Below are 17,174 nucleotides of genomic sequence, written 5' to 3' on the forward strand. Positions count from 1 at the left end.
CATGTGCTCAAGGGCAAAAAGCTGTTGCCACTGGACTGACCTGGTGGTGTGCTGCATTGGAACAAGTACAGATCAATTCCAACACATTTCTGGCTGCATGGGAAAAAAGACAAAGTTGTTTTCTTTCAGTTCACTGCTTCTCACACAAGTCCTTCCATTGGGGACTTAAAACCACACTTGCAGCCTTTGTTTAAACAGCTCCGAATTATAAATATGAAAGTGCAGAAAAAATTGAACAAGCAGACAGGACAGAAAAGTTGAATGAGCATTGGCTCTTCTTATTTTAATGAAGAAATATTTCAAGTTAATATCAGTGCATATTTAGAAATAGCATGTGATACTCCCAATGCCAAATACATCAGCAAATTACAGTTTCAAAACTTTATAAATTAATGGCAAGGAAAAAAAAGATTAACATAGAGAATAAGGTTCAAAATAAACATCCTGTTTGTTTGCTGCACTGTGTCAATTATATTCCTGGTACTTAAACATCAAGAGAGATCCAATATTTCATGTAATTAGGCTCTCCAAAATAGCAGTTATTTTCCTACAAATGAATTAAGCATTTTGCATTTATTTTTGATGTATAATTAAATGTTATTCTTAGCTGTTACAAAGAAATTTAGCCATGTCAGAATAAAATTTCATTCCATGACTGAAAAAACTCACACTAACATAGGAACATTGCCTTCTCATTATACCCACTGGTAACAGTCAGCTGAGAATAGGAAGAACTACATGTAAGCACATTTGGCTGTTACATAAAATGGCTTTTTTTTTTTTTCACAGCCTCATAACAATACTGTTTTTCAACATTGTTCCCAGTCATTGTTTTTAAAATGGTTCATCAACATATCCTGAATCAATCACCGATATAAATAACTCCAGTGACAAAATCCATTATGGAAGGACACAGAACTGCAAACTGAAAGTTGTACTGAATGATTTTAAGGTGGAACTGTAATTCCTCTGTAATACTCTGTTGAAAACAAAAACAAAAACAACCCCACACAGTAAAACCTTTAATTAACTGGCAATGGTGGAATCTGAAAAACTGAGATATAATTTTAAGAGATGTTTAACTCCCAATGGATTCTAAAGCAAGACAAATTGTACTGAAGCTAGAAAAAGATGCACATTTAAAGCTTGCAAGTGTGATATAAAAATATTCTCTAGTTTTTTAATTTTGATACAGGAGTCCAATTCCCTAATGGAAGAAGATAAAATACATCTTCTTTCCTACCCCATTGCTGTATATATAGACTGTTCCCTATGAGGAATCAGGAAATGGCTTTCCCCAACAATGATACCAGCCTTGGGAATCTCAGACTTTCATAGAGTTTGTTGATTTTGCTTTTTAAAGTATATTTTCAAGCAGGTGAAACACTGATAGGATATGCATTTCATTGATTATTATCTACTGTGCAAACCATATATACCAACCCCATAATTTCAACCTAAGTGCAGTCTGCATGGCCTAGAATGACTCAGAATGTAGTGGGATACTACAGCACAGAGATGACTGCTAGCCTATGGAACACCAGACTAGATCAGGTTAGTGGGAAAGGCACACACTCCAGATTTATCAGGAACACCTGAAGGTTCCTTGTTACAGTGATTCCGTGCACTTCTCAAACAACAAGGTTTGCTTCCAGAAAACCGCGAGGTAACGGGAAACTTCTGCTTATGGCACATACACGTGGAGGAGGGGTGTGAGCTCAGCTGAACGCTCGTGCTGAGAGGGGTAATGCAGACACAAGGGAGGCTACAAGGGTTCTGGCCAGAAACAAAAACTTCACATTTCCTTACACTGCACACATTCCTTTTATGCACAAATGTGAGGTGCGCAAAATAAGCTGTTTGCTCGGTACCATTTAATGTTTTGCATATGTAAAATAATCGCCTAATACTGCAATATAATCAAAAGTCATGCACTAGATAAACAGAGCTTCTTCCCCATGAACAGTAGTTCTCAGGAACATTTTATGCTGCTTCTGGTAACATCTCATGATTTGCCAGCTTACACAGTCCCTTTTAAAGAACACAGTATTTAGTGAAAACTGAAGAGCAAAATTAAGAAAAAAAAAGGAAAATTTTGATTTTAGTTGCGATACAGCTGGGATAGATGCAACTGAGCTGCTGTAATGCACCAAAGAGTAACAAAAATTCAACATGAATATCAGAAGAATAAATATATACCCTAAATTAATCTCTGTAAATACATTCACATGTCCACATAAGACACCCTTATGCATAACTCATACTTTTTCAAATCTGCAGAAAGAGATAGATGTTAGTTCATGGGGAAAGCAATTTATCATATGACTTGGTTTATCTGTCATTATTCCAGCAAAAATCAGTAGCAAATTTGAAAATCTACATTTATTTTCCCCAGACCAACCACACAGAGGCTTAAGTCACAAAATCTATTATTTCCAATATTCGATCAATAAGGCTTTATTTACACTTTTTTTCTATAAAGTCAGGAAAAAATTTGGTGGAATGTGCAAGAAAAGACTGCACATTTCACTGATTGGAGACTAACATCTGCTTATGGTTTAATGCTAACCCACAGGCAGCCAATTAAAGTTCCATATATCCATGTTTTTACATATAGTTTCCTTCCTGATTCTGTCAGAAGCATACTAGCAGTCAGGCCACCTAAAAACAGCAAAGATGGCAAAGTTTTCTTGAGGCTTAGTTTGGAATGAACACTTTTCCCAGGGAACTTATTTCTTCTTTTAGAATCCTTTGCATCATAAAATTCTATTAGTAACCTATAAGCAGAGAAAAAGGAGATGGTCAAAGTCAGACAGTAAGACATTTTAAGCAAACTTACTTTCATCCAGTAACTGCTTCTAACCAAAAATTTTTAGTAAATAATTTCATAATATGTAGCAGCTCCTCTGTAAGAAGTTCAAACAATGAGTACACCTTACAAATATGATGCATGTCAAAATACTCAACCTGAAACCTTGGAGGCATTAAGGCCATATTTTCCTTGTGGACCAACTGCAACAGTGAATATAAAAGTAGACAAGAATTGATTTCTTTCAGCTTTTAGCAAAAAAGTCCAGAGCAGTGTACAATATTGTATGACAAAGCAATACACTGTGCACCAAAGGAGGAGGAAGTATCTTCATAAAATAAATTAATAAATAACAAGGACATCCAATACACTGACTATATTGGAAGCTAAACATGCAAGAGTAAGATGCTGCATTACTGGCTTAGTAGTAACCTTTTTCCTCCTAGTTTTTAAAAACAGTAATAAATGGGTCTGGAAATTTTGAGGTTTTGTTTTAACTATCTCTAAATTTGCTTGACAGACTATTTGGTCCCAGCCAAGATGTTCCAGTGAACAGGAGCTTAGAATGACACATGGGTGATTCAGTTTTGTTCACTTTCACTAGATAACTAAAGGGACAGACATTGGACAGCCTTTTATTTTATGTATCAGCTCCTTGTCAATTTAAATTAAATTCAGACTTTCTATTTTTCAAAAGTAGTGATCCTAAATGTCTAAGACACTTTAGAAACAGTGTCATGTTTACAGATAGTAATGTTAACTTCTATATGAATTCAAAGTTCTCAGGAGAAATGAATACATTTTTCCATGGAGCGTGAGACTGGCAGAACAATATTAAAGAACCAGGGAAATTTCTGTCTTACTCAAAGTATTCAAGGATTTAGAAAGTAAACAGATTCACCTCCCTTAAGCAGGACTTCAGGTCTGGCAAATTAAACCATCATCTCTCAAAGAGTACTTAAATCCTACATTTAGACACAAAGTCCTTCTGGAGAACAAGATCCCCCAGGATCTGCTGCATATACTCACTAGTGACCTTATCTGGAGATGCTGGAGGAAGCCAGGCACTTAACTTCTGCCACAATTCAAAAATGGCCAAATGAAACTTCTACTTCACCTTGTTTCCCCGGTGAAGGTAGGAATTTTGGGGTTAACTGTGTTTTTATCCACTCGCTGTCTGGATGAAAGATTTGTAAACAATTTTGGCAGAAGAGATTAGATCAAGACCTGCCCCTCTATCACTCCAACTTAACACTGATTACAAGGGCAGAATCACACTGCTCTTTCTTGCTTGCCTACCACAGGCATCTTACATTCCTGTGCAGGACTTAACTACGAGAAGATGAATGGAGAGTATTCAGATGAATGAGTCTTGCCTGCAACATGGACTCACATTTCTTCAATCTAAAGAAGGACAAAACCTGAGGAATCCCAACCTCCTGAGCAAAAAGTTTAACCACAAGGTCATATTATATTGTATTATAGTACATTAACAGGAGTACCAACATCACCCCCTTTTCAGAGAGCCCTATAGCAGGCACCACTTGGAACACAGAAATCATGGGTATATTTATTAATATAAAAGCAATAAGATAGAGTCTTGAAACAGAAAGTTCTATGTATTTCTACTCACTTATCCTTTATTTCAAAACGCTCATGAAGCCACCTTCTCATATACATCTGCTCTTCTGGAATGTCCTTCAGATCAATTCGGTCAATGAAAATATGAACTCTTGGGCATTCCTTACAAAGAAACTCTAAGAAGAGAGCAAAGCAACATGACTGAGTTACAAAAACACTGAGTTATAAATACACCCAAAAAATCTGACTGTAAGTGCTTTGGAAGTCTAACTTCAGTGCTCAAAAACCTTCCCTCCTTATGTTTGGATCCTGAGCACTTCCCTGAACTTAGAAACCATCTGCCCTCACACTTGAAATGGTGGACCACTATCATGCACAACACGGAAGAACTGTCCAAATATGCACCTTGTTAACTCTAAAAGGCTGTGCTTGAAAATATTACCCTCTACTTTAGTAGCAATCTACTCACTCAGTAGTGTCAGATGCAGTAACTTTGATGTCATAAATCCTGCAATTTTGTTTAAAGTTAGTAATCCTCCTTGCTTGTCCTTTTTAAAAACTAAATTTTGTTTGCTGCTGAATGACAAAATTGGAATTATAGTGATTTCCCAAAGTATCTCCAAGAGAAAGTATGCTTCAGTTTAAGCAATAATCTGTAATTAAAAAGTGTAATAGGATAAAAGACTTAGAACAAAATGTTGCTTTCTATTTTGTATCCCTTCCCTTTTTTTCTGTCTCACAGAGCTCGAGATAGCCCTATTGCAAACTGCCTCCCCCCTGCCCCCAAATGCCATTTCCTCAATTTATCCCTAGACAAACTTACCAAGCAAGCATTAAGGACAAACAAAACTCCATTACTCAAATGGCCTTGTGGGATTTCTTACAACTAACAAGTGGTAAAAATACTGGGCATGATTACTGTAATATACTGCATGTTGTAAATGCGAAATCCTGCACAGAGTGTATTGGTAACCATTCATATCTATCAGTAGCAAGGGGTATGGCAGTAACCACAGTAGCCCTGGCCAGAGATTTGCATGATGTGAGGATAGAAGTCCTCAGAAATTTAGATAGTAATCCTATTTTGAAAAGAGACCAGAAGTGCCTTCCTACAATACATGCAGGCAACAAATGTAACACAGACTGGGTGGTCCCTTTAGGTTGTTGACATTTTTCGGACAGCAGTGCAGATGCACAGAAGACTTTGACCCGTAACTGTAAGGGGTATCTGGAGGAATGAATCTGCAAATAAATTGTTACAGCATGTACATCTTTATTGTTGTCTGCCAAAGCAGATATCCCCCATTTGTTTTTCATCTTTACAGGATTATTGATTTGTAAGGACTCTGCTGTAAAAACAGTCCTTATCACATACTAGAAATTGCCTTAAGGAATTTTAAAAGCCTGTTCATGCAAATGTGTGTGTGTACTTGCAGAGGGGGAGGGAAGGAGAAGAGATAAAGAGATCCCTAAGGTCTTGAGGTGCTTGGATGCAGAAATCTGTGAGGTGCTGTGTGGCTGTGTCCGGACGTCATGCACAGAGCCCGCAGCGTAAAGGGAGAACACGGCCCCGCAGCATCAGCTGGGGAGCTGGATGAGGGCTCCAGCCAGGCACGAGTCTACCTCTTGGCCATGGAGCAGCAAACACAGCTCTTGCCAAGAGGCTTCTGGTAGAACCTTCTCCTAGCTATTAGATGGCAGTTAAGTATATAAGATGGCAAGTTAAGGACCTGGAATGATGGTATATGTAGACATTTCCTTCAGATTTATGTGCAGTGCTTTTACTAACCACAAAGAAATCGATATTATCTAAAAGAATTTTTTTTTCTCTTGCTTTAATGTGAAGAAGGGATTTTGCAGGACTGTTTCTCTAAAGATATTATCCAGGCCACTACATGAAGGTCAGTGACTATATGGGTACCTAAAAGCATTCTATTAATATCTTAAAGTGACAGATGTATTATCCATGTCTTAAATGCTTATAATGTTCATGATGTACAAATCCTCTTTTGAGCGGCATTACCTATTAAGTGGAATATTCTAACCATATGCAAAACTCTCTAGAAAACAAATGCTTGGAAGCCAGATGATCTGGTCTTTTCAGAAAAAGTAATAGGCTCCTATATAAAGCATCTATGGTATGCATATTCAGTTAGAGCTGAAGATTGAGCTTCAAAAGATACTTAAAACATTCTGTGCATTGTATAGTGTATGTTTCTTTTGCTTCATAGCACATGGGCTGTTCTGTATAGGAACAAATAAGTCCTTACTGATGTTACTTATAACTCTGTTATAAATGATTAAGGAAAATTATAAACCAATCAAAACTCAAGACATAAAAAGAAACACTTTCCCCCACAAAAGCTGAAGTGTAGCAATTCTATAATTCTACTTAGAGAACAAAATCCCCTCCTCAAATACCTGAGTGTTGCTGCTGGCTTTCCACCTCCGGCCCAAGTTCCAATGCAAGCTGATTCTTACCAGTTCCCACCCTGGTCTTCTTCAACTACTCTAAATTGAATCCCCATATGTGAAGGTCCTAAACTTTGTCATTATTTCCCACCTTTTATGAATCCCACTGCTTTTTCCAACAACCTCACCCTCCCTTTTGAGTTTGACTTAGTTCAGCCTCACTCAGGGCTGTGTGATCTGCTACTTCAGGTACTACCCTGAGGAAGGTCATGATTCCCACACATTGATTCAAAGTCCTTTTATCCAAAGCCTGGGTATTCAGGACATCTGCAGATGACACTGTAATGCATGCAGTCAGCCAAGTGAGGTAATCTGACTAGTATTTAATTATCCAATTCATGTCAGTGTTTAATGCAACTAACCAATCTACAGTGTTACAGCAATCACATAAGAACCCCATTGGATAAGGACAACATATTGGAGGTTGATTGTGAGAAGAAACAGCTGGATTTTATCACCATAACCTCCAAAAGTTTGTGGTGGTCCCATGACCCTTAATTTCACATTAGCTTAACTCCCAAAAGGCTTATGTAATTAAGCTAAGAAACAAAATCTTATTGAAGCAATTTATTATGCACAAATTACATCCAACTTCAGGGACACTAGCCCTTAAGGCCAACATCTGACAGGCTTTTCAGATTCCTAAACTTGCCAGAATTTGTTATAATTAACAGCAGGAACAAGCAAGCCTGAACTTTCCTTCAAGAGACAAAACAGAAATGCAAATCAGACATTAGAAGCAAACATTATGTTGGGGATAGCATTAGTCAAGAACCCTGTACAATTTGGGTTAAATGAACACTAACAACTTTTGTGTGGGAGCCAAATGGACTGGCTTTCGTGTGGGACATAATTTCCTAATAAAACTTTCTAGCTGGCTAAATAACAGATACAAGCACAGAATGTTTATAATGCTTCCAGTGACCAAGCACAGTAGAAAGAAGGAATTGAAAATTGTAATAAAGTGGATTAAACATTTTTTGTTATTGAACTGCGACACTGAACTGTATCCTTCCTTCAGTGAGACAGGATTCACACTAACACAAGGCTTCAGAGGGGGGACCACTGCAGCACTGGGATTAACAAAGAAGGTGCAACAGACTCCAGGAAAGAAATTGAATCCAAGGAATTTTTAATTGGAAACCAATATTTGGGGCTCCTGCAAAATTCTACCAGTTCTCAACTGCTCACCTTCAAAAGCCAATTAACTGTCTTTGGAATTACTAGAATTACCAGGGAAACTGAGGGAGGAGAGAAGCTGTGAAGCACGGATTTTTCTGTAACTGAGAAGGGACAAACAACTGGCCTCAGACTACCTTCCCCTTCTGAACCACATAAATTCATTCCACCACTCCAAATTATTTGCCTTGTCCCTTAAGAAAGTTGTGACAGCAGTGTTACACTTAAACAGATATTCCAGTTTTCAATTACTAATGAAGTCTATTTTTATATGCACTTTAAATATGACAGCAATAAAGTAGCTCAGATTTCAACCTCCTACACCGACTCTTCCACTGCAATGTAATTGTTGCCAAAGTCCTTCAAAATTAAGAATGGACAAACTGAGGCCTTCTGTCTACTTTGAGAGCCCTCAAATCTTTCTGTTTTAATAGATTTCAGTAATATTTGTGATAAACTGATAGTGATATCACAGGAAAAAGAAATCTGAATAATGTATATTTATTCTAAATAACTAGAGCATTTCAAATGTGTAAAAATACATCTCTTCAGTAAGAGAACACTGTGTGTTGTGGTTTGCATAGTTTTACAGGCAAAACCAGCAGAGACATTCTTCTAAACTGTAGATTCTTTCTCCACTTCTTAAACTTGCGTTAATCTGGACTTCAGCATTCAGCTACCAAAGCAGTTTGTACACTAAGTCCTCTTCAAAGAAAGAAATCCCATCTCTCCACTTCCATTTACTTTGTACACCAAATTAACAATCAAACAGCAAAACAAACATAAATTTAAGTGCTGCGTTGTTTCTCAGCTTCATGCTTTCCATCATCCCAAGCTGAGCTGACAGGAAGCTATTTCACGACTTGCTCTAACAAAATAAAGCAGCAGTAGAGCAAAGGAGCACTAGACAGGAAAGCAAACATCCCGGGCAGCAGTGGAGGAGCAGCACCTGCGAGTACCTGCGAGTAGTGAGGATGTAGGAAGTGTGGAGGGGATGCTGTGCAGCCCAGACTGAAGTTCACAGCCAGGAAACAAGCCTGCACTTGAGGAATAGAGCTCTCAGGAATGCTGCCAGTACCTTGTGCAAGGACTTACATGCACACAGAGATCAGCGAGCCCCTGCATGCACAAGGGGCACAGTGTAAGGAGGGTACAGCTCAGGAGATGGGGGATGTTTTGAAGTGGGAAATGGGATGTGCCTGCATCATTATTAGGCCAAGGTGCTGGCCATGAAAAGTGAAAAATCGGAGACTCTTTCTACTGGCAGCTGGGCAAGACTGAAAGTCAGGAAAAGCAACTTGTTCAGATGGATGTAACATGAAGTGGATGTCGCTAAATTCGCTGTGGGGGCGGATTCAGAAGTGCCTCTGTACCAACATGAGGAGCCTAAATATGAGGTCATTACAAGAATTACTGGCACCTAGAGATCACTCCTTCCTGTAACACAGGCATCCCGGTGGGCTTGCAGGAGTGGGCAATGTTAGCAGACTACCAGGAATGACAGAAGAGGATGTACAAGTGAGGGTAGGGTGCTGTGCATGAAAGATTATATGAAGTATAATAGCTTTATATAATAAGGGGACAAAAGCACAATAAAGTCCTTGTGGATGGAAAATCCAGATTCTACTAGAATATATATAAGATAAATAATAAAATTACTTCCAAGTAAGCTTAATAATAGTGAGCAGAAACTGTGAAACCAGACTGGGACCTGCAAGTTCAGGAATGACAGCAGGAGGCTGAGATTCCAGCTACCTTTATTAAACTACATTGATACTTCAGCAGGAGAAGCAGGGAGAAAAATCCCAAATAAACCCAAACCAAGATGACCCAACCAATTGGACAAAAACATCAGAGAAGAAAAAAAAATATTTCCTGGAAGAACTAGTAAGTAAGAAAACCCACAAGAAAAGATGCTGTTCCTGGTGTGGTCTTGCTCTGCAACCACAATACAATTAATTTCAGTGCTGTAGAGAAAGAATCCAGCACAGAAATGCAGAATTCTTTGGGTTGGCCTCTTCTCCCAGGCAACTAGTGACAGGGCAAGGGAAATGGCCCCAAGGCACAACACAGGAAATTCAGGCTGGATGGATATTAGGAAAGCCTTCTTCACTGAAAGAGTGGTCATGCATTGGAACAGGCTTGCCCAGGGAAGTGGTGAACTTGTAATCCCTGGAAGTGTTCAAAAAATAAGCAGATATGGCACTTTGTGATAAGGTTTAGAGGGTGTGGGTGGTGTTTGGTTGAAGGTTGAACTTCATGATCTTAGAAGTTTTTTCCAACTTTAATGATTCTATGAATTAAAGGAAGTACACAATGGGAGGGAAGGCAAAGTGTCAAAACACCCTAAAATATACAGTCCAAAAGAAGGCAACCTAGAAGCTATTAAAAAACTCACCAATATACCAAACCCCAGAAAAAACTTGTAATAGAAGCTTGCATAAAACATGTGTAACACTGCCAAAGGAAAAGTCTGTGTGGGTCTGAAAACCTGCTGTATGACTTTAATGGGAAAATCAAGGAGGCTACCATGATACTCATACCTTCTTCTCCCCTCTGAGGAATGGAAAGCTCGTCCAAATAAGGAAAAACCACAAAACTGCTCATGCCAAATGTAAACATAAACTTAAAAGGTCTGAAAATGAACTTGAAAAATGGAATTTTTAACTTTTTTCAGTATATTAAAAGCAGTAAACTTGATAAACCACTGGTAGGATTGCTGGATGATAAAAGTGTGAAGAGCAGCGCTCATGGTCAAGTATAAGCCCATCCAAGAGAAGCTCATATATCTGTTGCATAATTCTTTCTTGTTGAAAATGTTTGATTCCTACACCCACTGCATTCTTTGTACCAGATCATTCAAAGGAACTAGATCAATAAGTAAATAGACAGAAAATATTAGACTAAATATAAATAAACAAGTCAGATGTCAGGAAGTCACCAAGACCAGACAGCATTCATCCAGAAGCTCTCAAATGTGGAATTTAAAAACAAAGATGTGTAACCTATCATCACAAACAGCCATTGTGCCAGAAAAATTGAGAGTTTCCCTTCTACAAATGAGGACTTTAGAGATGATGCTGGGAAATACAGAAATACAGACCAGAGTCTTACATCACTGGGTAAGATAACAGGTCTGTAACAAAATCACTGAGCACACAGATTATCACAGTCTGTTTGAAAAAGATTTTGTGGGGATTCTGTAAAGGGAAATCCTGTCCCATCAACTTGCTGGATTTCTACAACAGTGTCTAGGACCAGGTGGATAAAGGGGATTCACTGGACTTGATATTTTTGAATTTTCATAAAGCTTCTGACAGGGTTCCACATTGAAAGCTATTAAAAAAATTAAGCTGCCACAGGATTAGAGGAAATGATGTTTTAAAGACTGAAAGCTGCTTAAAGGAGAGGAAGCAAATGGAAGGCCTTAGGGATGGAAAGGACTTGGCCACTGGGGTCCTCCAGGATTGATGCCAGGATTGGTTTTACTCTGTCTCATGATTGATGAGTTGAAGAAGGGAGCAAACTGTGAATGCTCCAGTTTTTCACATCTCTTTCAGAAGACCCTGAGCTCTTTTGGGTAGTCAAATGTTGGCTGAACTTCAAAAAGCCCTCAAAGCTGAACAAACAGGGTAAAAATGTGGCAGCCAAGCTTCAGTGTAAACAAACATGGGGAAAAAAAATAACTGAAACCTTGATTACATGATGCTTAACTTGGAATTGGTGGTTACAATCTGGGAGTTGCTGACCCTTCCCTAAAATCATCCTCTCAGCAGCAACCCCAAATCCCCCAAATACTGGGCAGCTTGAGGAAGGACATCAAGAACAAGGCAAAGAGAGTCACTCTACAGATAAAGATTATGAATCCACATTTTAAATATGTGTGTAGTTCTGGTCTCTGCATCTGAAGGAGGATGTAGTGGACTCAGAGGAGGCCACAGAAAAGACCAACTAAAACATTTAAGGAGGAAAAGTACCTCCATCACAAAAAAGGAGACATGAAAAAGGCAAATTTTCAGTTTGGAGAAGGGAAGCAGAAGAAAGGATATGACAGCTTAAAAAAAAATTATATATATATATATATATTCTAAAAAAATTCCTGAAGATGGCAGATAAGAACTATAGTTCCACAAATCCTGAAAATTCGAGGGTAAATAATCACTTGCCTGTATCTTCCTGAAGATGCTGAGATCTAAAGAATCTTAGAAAATGGTATCTATAGTTTGCTACACTGATATTAACAATGGAGAGCAGCACAGTGTCATTGTAAGTTGTCTTGCTCTTCTGATGAAGACCCACAGTACTTGCACATTATAGCTCACTGAAACAATCTTTGAGTGGCTTTAATCTGTTATTCTAACAGCTGCAGTCTGGCCTTTGTACTGCTCTGTAACAATATGTGAATATTGTATGTTGGCTGAGTTAGCAGGAGGTTTTCTACAAAAGTGTAACAGTTTTGATCAATAGGCTGCCAGGAACAGAACCTGGATCAAGTTAGGTCTATGGATTACTTCTAAAGGGTTATCCCACCATTGGTAACTAAAAGTGAGCAAATTCAAGAGATATCTGTGTCTTTCCTGGAACATTTTTAAAGTTTCAGAAGTGAAAAAAAAAATCAAACTAGACAATTAAGAAAAAAAGCAACAAGAAATACAAGGAGCGGACCAGTTCAAAACTCTGCTCTCTATAGCAAAAACACAGGATCTGTTAGGAACTATGCCAGTGCTGCTAGCATTGATGTTTTTGCCTTTCTTTCAGTCTGTTTTGATAACAGGGAACAGCACCACAGAGCAGAAGGAAAGGATTGTGATGCATAAAACCCCCAAAAATAAACACAGACTCTCAAAGCAGCAACATATTTTTGGCCAAATCTGATGGTGTGAAGAAGTTAAAGTTGTTTTTGTTATCCTCAGGGTTTAGATACACTTTTGCATAAAGATCAGGAGTTCCTTGAGCCTTTGTAAATAAATGGCTGCTTGGGGAGTGGAATGCTTCCTCTCACATGTGCACAAGGTCCAGGGTGCAGGGTGATTTTATTTATCTCCAGTGTAAATACTTTCAAGAGCCTCTTGTGTAGCAGAGGTTTCCTGATGACCATTTGTTTTCAAATCCCAAATTCCCAAAGGGAAGCTACAGATGCTTACCTTCAGTAAGAGCTGCTTGGGAATACCTGAGATACACAATAATCTGGTTTACAATCAGAGAACACATGCCTGGGGCTCAGAAGGAGTTGCAGAGGGTCATTACCCCCACCAAGGGGGTGTGAGCACACAGATACAGTGACCACAGGGGTTTGTGACTTGGGAAAAGTTAGACACATTTAGGGTTGCCTGCATCTTGCATTCTTCCTTAGGCATCCAAGATTGGCTGATGGTGGAGACAAGAAATTGAGTCACAGGAATTCCAAACACAGTTGACATCTTTGTGTCCTTGTTTTCAGATGGATAAAGAAGCAGAGGTGCTACTCATGCTCAGACTGACCTTCATTTTCTCTGATGAAATACATCAAGGCTTTCATACACTCCCATAAACTGATGCTGCTCTTTGGTGACATGTTGTTTTTGACCAGAAGTACAATGTTTAATTCTTACAGCATGAAAGGCCTAATCTACATCCTTTGGTTACTCTAAAACAAATGACATTTACTCTTCAATATTCTTCCATGCAATAGAAGATGACAGCTAGCACAGATCTGAAAAGATTATTAGTAATTTCATAACTATAAAACTTCCTTTGGACTGTTTCATACTTCTGTTAATGTTTATCAGCTTAATAATTTAGCTTTTTAATTCTTTCTTTGATGGTTACATCTGTAACCATGTGCTTGTTATCCTTCTTTGGACCTGGAGAGACAATGGATGTGAACAAGTTTGGGCCACAGTGCAGACAAAGACTGTTTTCTATCACTCCAGTTTCTTGTCTATAGTCTTGTCTTTTCTATAGTCCCTGTCTAACTGGGTCCTAACAAAAGTGCAAGCTTTGGGAAAAGTGTACTTTCCCTGAGGGAAGTTAGGCCAGTCTGACCTCCTCAAATTATACTGATCAAAGTGATGTACAGATTTTCAGAAATGCTCACATACACAGGCTTTCAAAGTGTTTGTTCTGGAACTGATATACAGCAGAGTCAATAACTCTCAAGAATTCCTCTGACTTCTTTAAGACAGAGTCTATATATACTTGCTATTTTTATTCAGTGTTTATCATTGTCACATGCTGCTATTTCACACACTCTTTCATCTACAATGGCCAGATAAATACCATCTGGTTACACTAAAGCCTTTAGGCAGAATAATAAAGATGTAGATGTGTACATAATGCTCTTTCAGGTGCAAGAATGATAACAGTTCCCACGTCCCACGAGACCTGCCTTTTAACACCAGACAAAGCTAGATGTGAACGTTTAGCACATTTATTCAGAAGGGGGAAAACCACATTCTCATCCTTTCTTCCCAACCTTATTTCTGCTTTTCACTTGATGACAGTGTAGTAAAACAGTATCAACAAATTCTAAAGTTTCTTGTCCTCCTTTTCCCTTCCAAACCTGGGATGTCCTTCAGCTGTGCTGCAGTGCCCACATGATTATTAGCATCTTATTCTAAAGACCACAAATAAATAGTGCCTAGCAGCCTGGTCCTCCCCAGGCAGGACCATGGTGTTCTGGCATTAATGATCTGGACAAGCCATCTTCAGGAGTAGAGAGAGGGGAGAAATCTGTGGGAAATTGCTGTTCTTTGGAAAGGCTGCCATGTGCCAGATAAACTTGCACCGGCAATGTACCAAGATCCAAACTTGTAATAAAGGGAATGAACAAATGGTAGGAAAAAAAAATCCATCCATTGGTTACAGCTGGATGTGAAGCAACAGCAGAAAGCAACATCCCTGTGTAAAGCTAATCTAGTCTGTCAAGGACTGTCACTGTCAAGGACTAATCAAATCTGATGTCTTCTAAAACAAACTTGCCACTGAAAAGTGCCAAAAAAATATTAACATGCATAAGTAGTGACAAAAAGCTCAACACATTTGGAAGTATATACTACAACGATTTGCCTGCTCTAAAATGGCACCATGTTATATCAGGTATGTTTGGCATTCACTGTTCTTATGGTGAAACCCATACTATGCTATGTTTTAATCCTATTGAGCAAGTCAACAGTATATTTAAAATTGCTGGACTTGAAAAAATTTTTCAAAAATTGAATTTTGCTAAGAAAGACTACTTAGACGAAAAGTTGCATACTACAAAATTTAAAAAGCAATTCACCCTTTCTTCAGATTTTTTCCCGTTCACATTTTGCCAACAGTTTCTCAAAGTGTGCTAGTACTCCTCACACTAAAGTCACTAAAAGGTTCTTTTTAATCCATTTTGTCTACTACTGAACACAACAGCCAAGAGCTGATGATGTCCCAGGTAAGTATGGGTTTTTCCTAAAATGGCACAGGCTCTGCAGAGGAATTGAGATTTATAGAACTGAAAGCAAAATGCATTTCAAGAAATACTGTATCTGTGTGGAATTCAGATTTCATTCACATGGGAAATGTCATAGTATGGGAAATAAAGTCCTCAAGTAAAGTTGTGTTTATCAGAAGTTTGTTTTCCATGCAATAAATTTCCATCAGTGATGCTGGATTGAAAAAGACATGTCAACCTTATCTTTTAAAAATTACCAGGATTGCACTGCCATTTTATTCCGATGAGAATGGAAAACAAAATTCTCAACCGGCCCTGACACAAATATGAAATGTTCATATGAAATAGGATGTCCTTTTCATGTGTGCATAACTCAATTTAGCACTGTGAAAGCGAAATAATGCTAAAAAATGTCACATGCATAAGTATGTCTAATTCATTTCTTGTTATGTTCCTGACAGACCAGTTGCTGGACTTCTGCATAACAAATGGTGAAATGATCTTGATCTCTTACAACAGAAATGGTTTTTCTGTCACTCTCTGTCTGGAGAGCCCAAAAGAATGACAACTATGTTCCACCCTGTAATTCATAAAGTGTTCTTAATCGACATAATTTATATTATATGAAATACATGTGACTGCCACAATAGCATGGAATGTGATGTTGATCTATCATGGATCTATGATTTATCTGCTCTGTAAGGGGTAACAGCTGGTTGGCTGCACTTCATTCTGTATTACTGCCTTATTTTTACCCCAAGGCTGAGCCACTAATTACCCCAGCCCTAACAGTAAGCCTGGCTGAAAGATATGCCTGGACTGCTGCCATGGAGGCTCCAAAAGGCTGGATGTGGAGTGGCCACCCCAAAGCATCCGATTCCTGCTTGACACCAGGGAAATTCAGCTTGTTGGTTCCCCTTCCATAATTATATCATGCTTCATGCAAACCATAAGGTTCAATAGGTGAAGAGGTCTTGTAAGGAATTTGAACATTTGCCATCTTATCATTAGGTAATGACATTTTAATAGTTTAATTAACCATTAGGCAGTGAGAAGTTCAGCATGAGAATGGCTGAAACTGCCTAGTAATTAAGTCATGAAACAAGATATGCTGCAGGGAAGGAGAAACAATCCTATTTATTTTGAAGGGGGTCTTAGGGTTGGGTGATGGGACAAGAAGGGGGCTGCTCAGTCTCCAAAGGTACAATAAAAGGGTCAGAAGGCATTTAAAAAACCCAAAAAACTGTAAATAATAAAAAGAACTTTTAATATTAAAAATGCCCATTAGGAACAAGATGTACATAAAATAAAACCATCCTAAGACATGACAGTAAAATACAATGTTGACAGTTTTGTTTCTCACCTATCCTGAAGAATTTTAAACAGGGTGAAAATGTAAAAATAGACAACTGCAGAACTTCTAATCAACTAGCACCTGGGAAGCAGTGCATGTGACACAAGGAGTTACACCTGCTAATGAAGTGATATGGAAACAGCTGCACTACAAACTATTTTTAGCAGCAGAAGGAACAAGTCCCAGTGACACTGGGTGAGCTGAGGAGCAGAGAGTTAGATAAGTTCCCTGCAGGTCCCTCAGTCTACACCGATCCCTCAGCCAAAACTCTGGAGAGCTCTGTGGAACTACTGTAGCTGTTTTTTCCCCACTTGGTATTGGTAGTGCAAAAGACTCTAAAGTGCCACTTTGAGCCAACCAGCAACAGACAG

The 17,174-nt window shown here is 38.6% G+C and overlaps 1 protein-coding gene across 1 annotated transcript in view; it reads right to left on the reverse strand.

The window, feature by feature from the left end:
* Positions 1–251: 251 nt before the first annotated feature.
* Positions 252–17,174, reverse strand: part of AGPAT5 (1-acylglycerol-3-phosphate O-acyltransferase 5) — a 54,515-nt gene continuing 37,592 nt past the window's right edge. Inside the window, exons 7-8 of the mRNA XM_054629090.2 lie at positions 4,443–4,566; positions 252–2,777 (exon numbers count right to left, since the gene is read on the reverse strand). Coding sequence (XP_054485065.1) covers positions 2,552–2,777; positions 4,443–4,566 — 350 coding nt within the window. The 3' untranslated portion in view covers positions 252–2,551. The remainder of the gene's footprint in view (positions 2,778–4,442; positions 4,567–17,174) is intronic.

This window comes from Agelaius phoeniceus, chromosome 3, assembly GCF_051311805.1.
Source record: "Agelaius phoeniceus isolate bAgePho1 chromosome 3, bAgePho1.hap1, whole genome shotgun sequence".
NCBI classification, from domain to species: Eukaryota; Metazoa; Chordata; class Aves; order Passeriformes; family Icteridae; genus Agelaius; species Agelaius phoeniceus.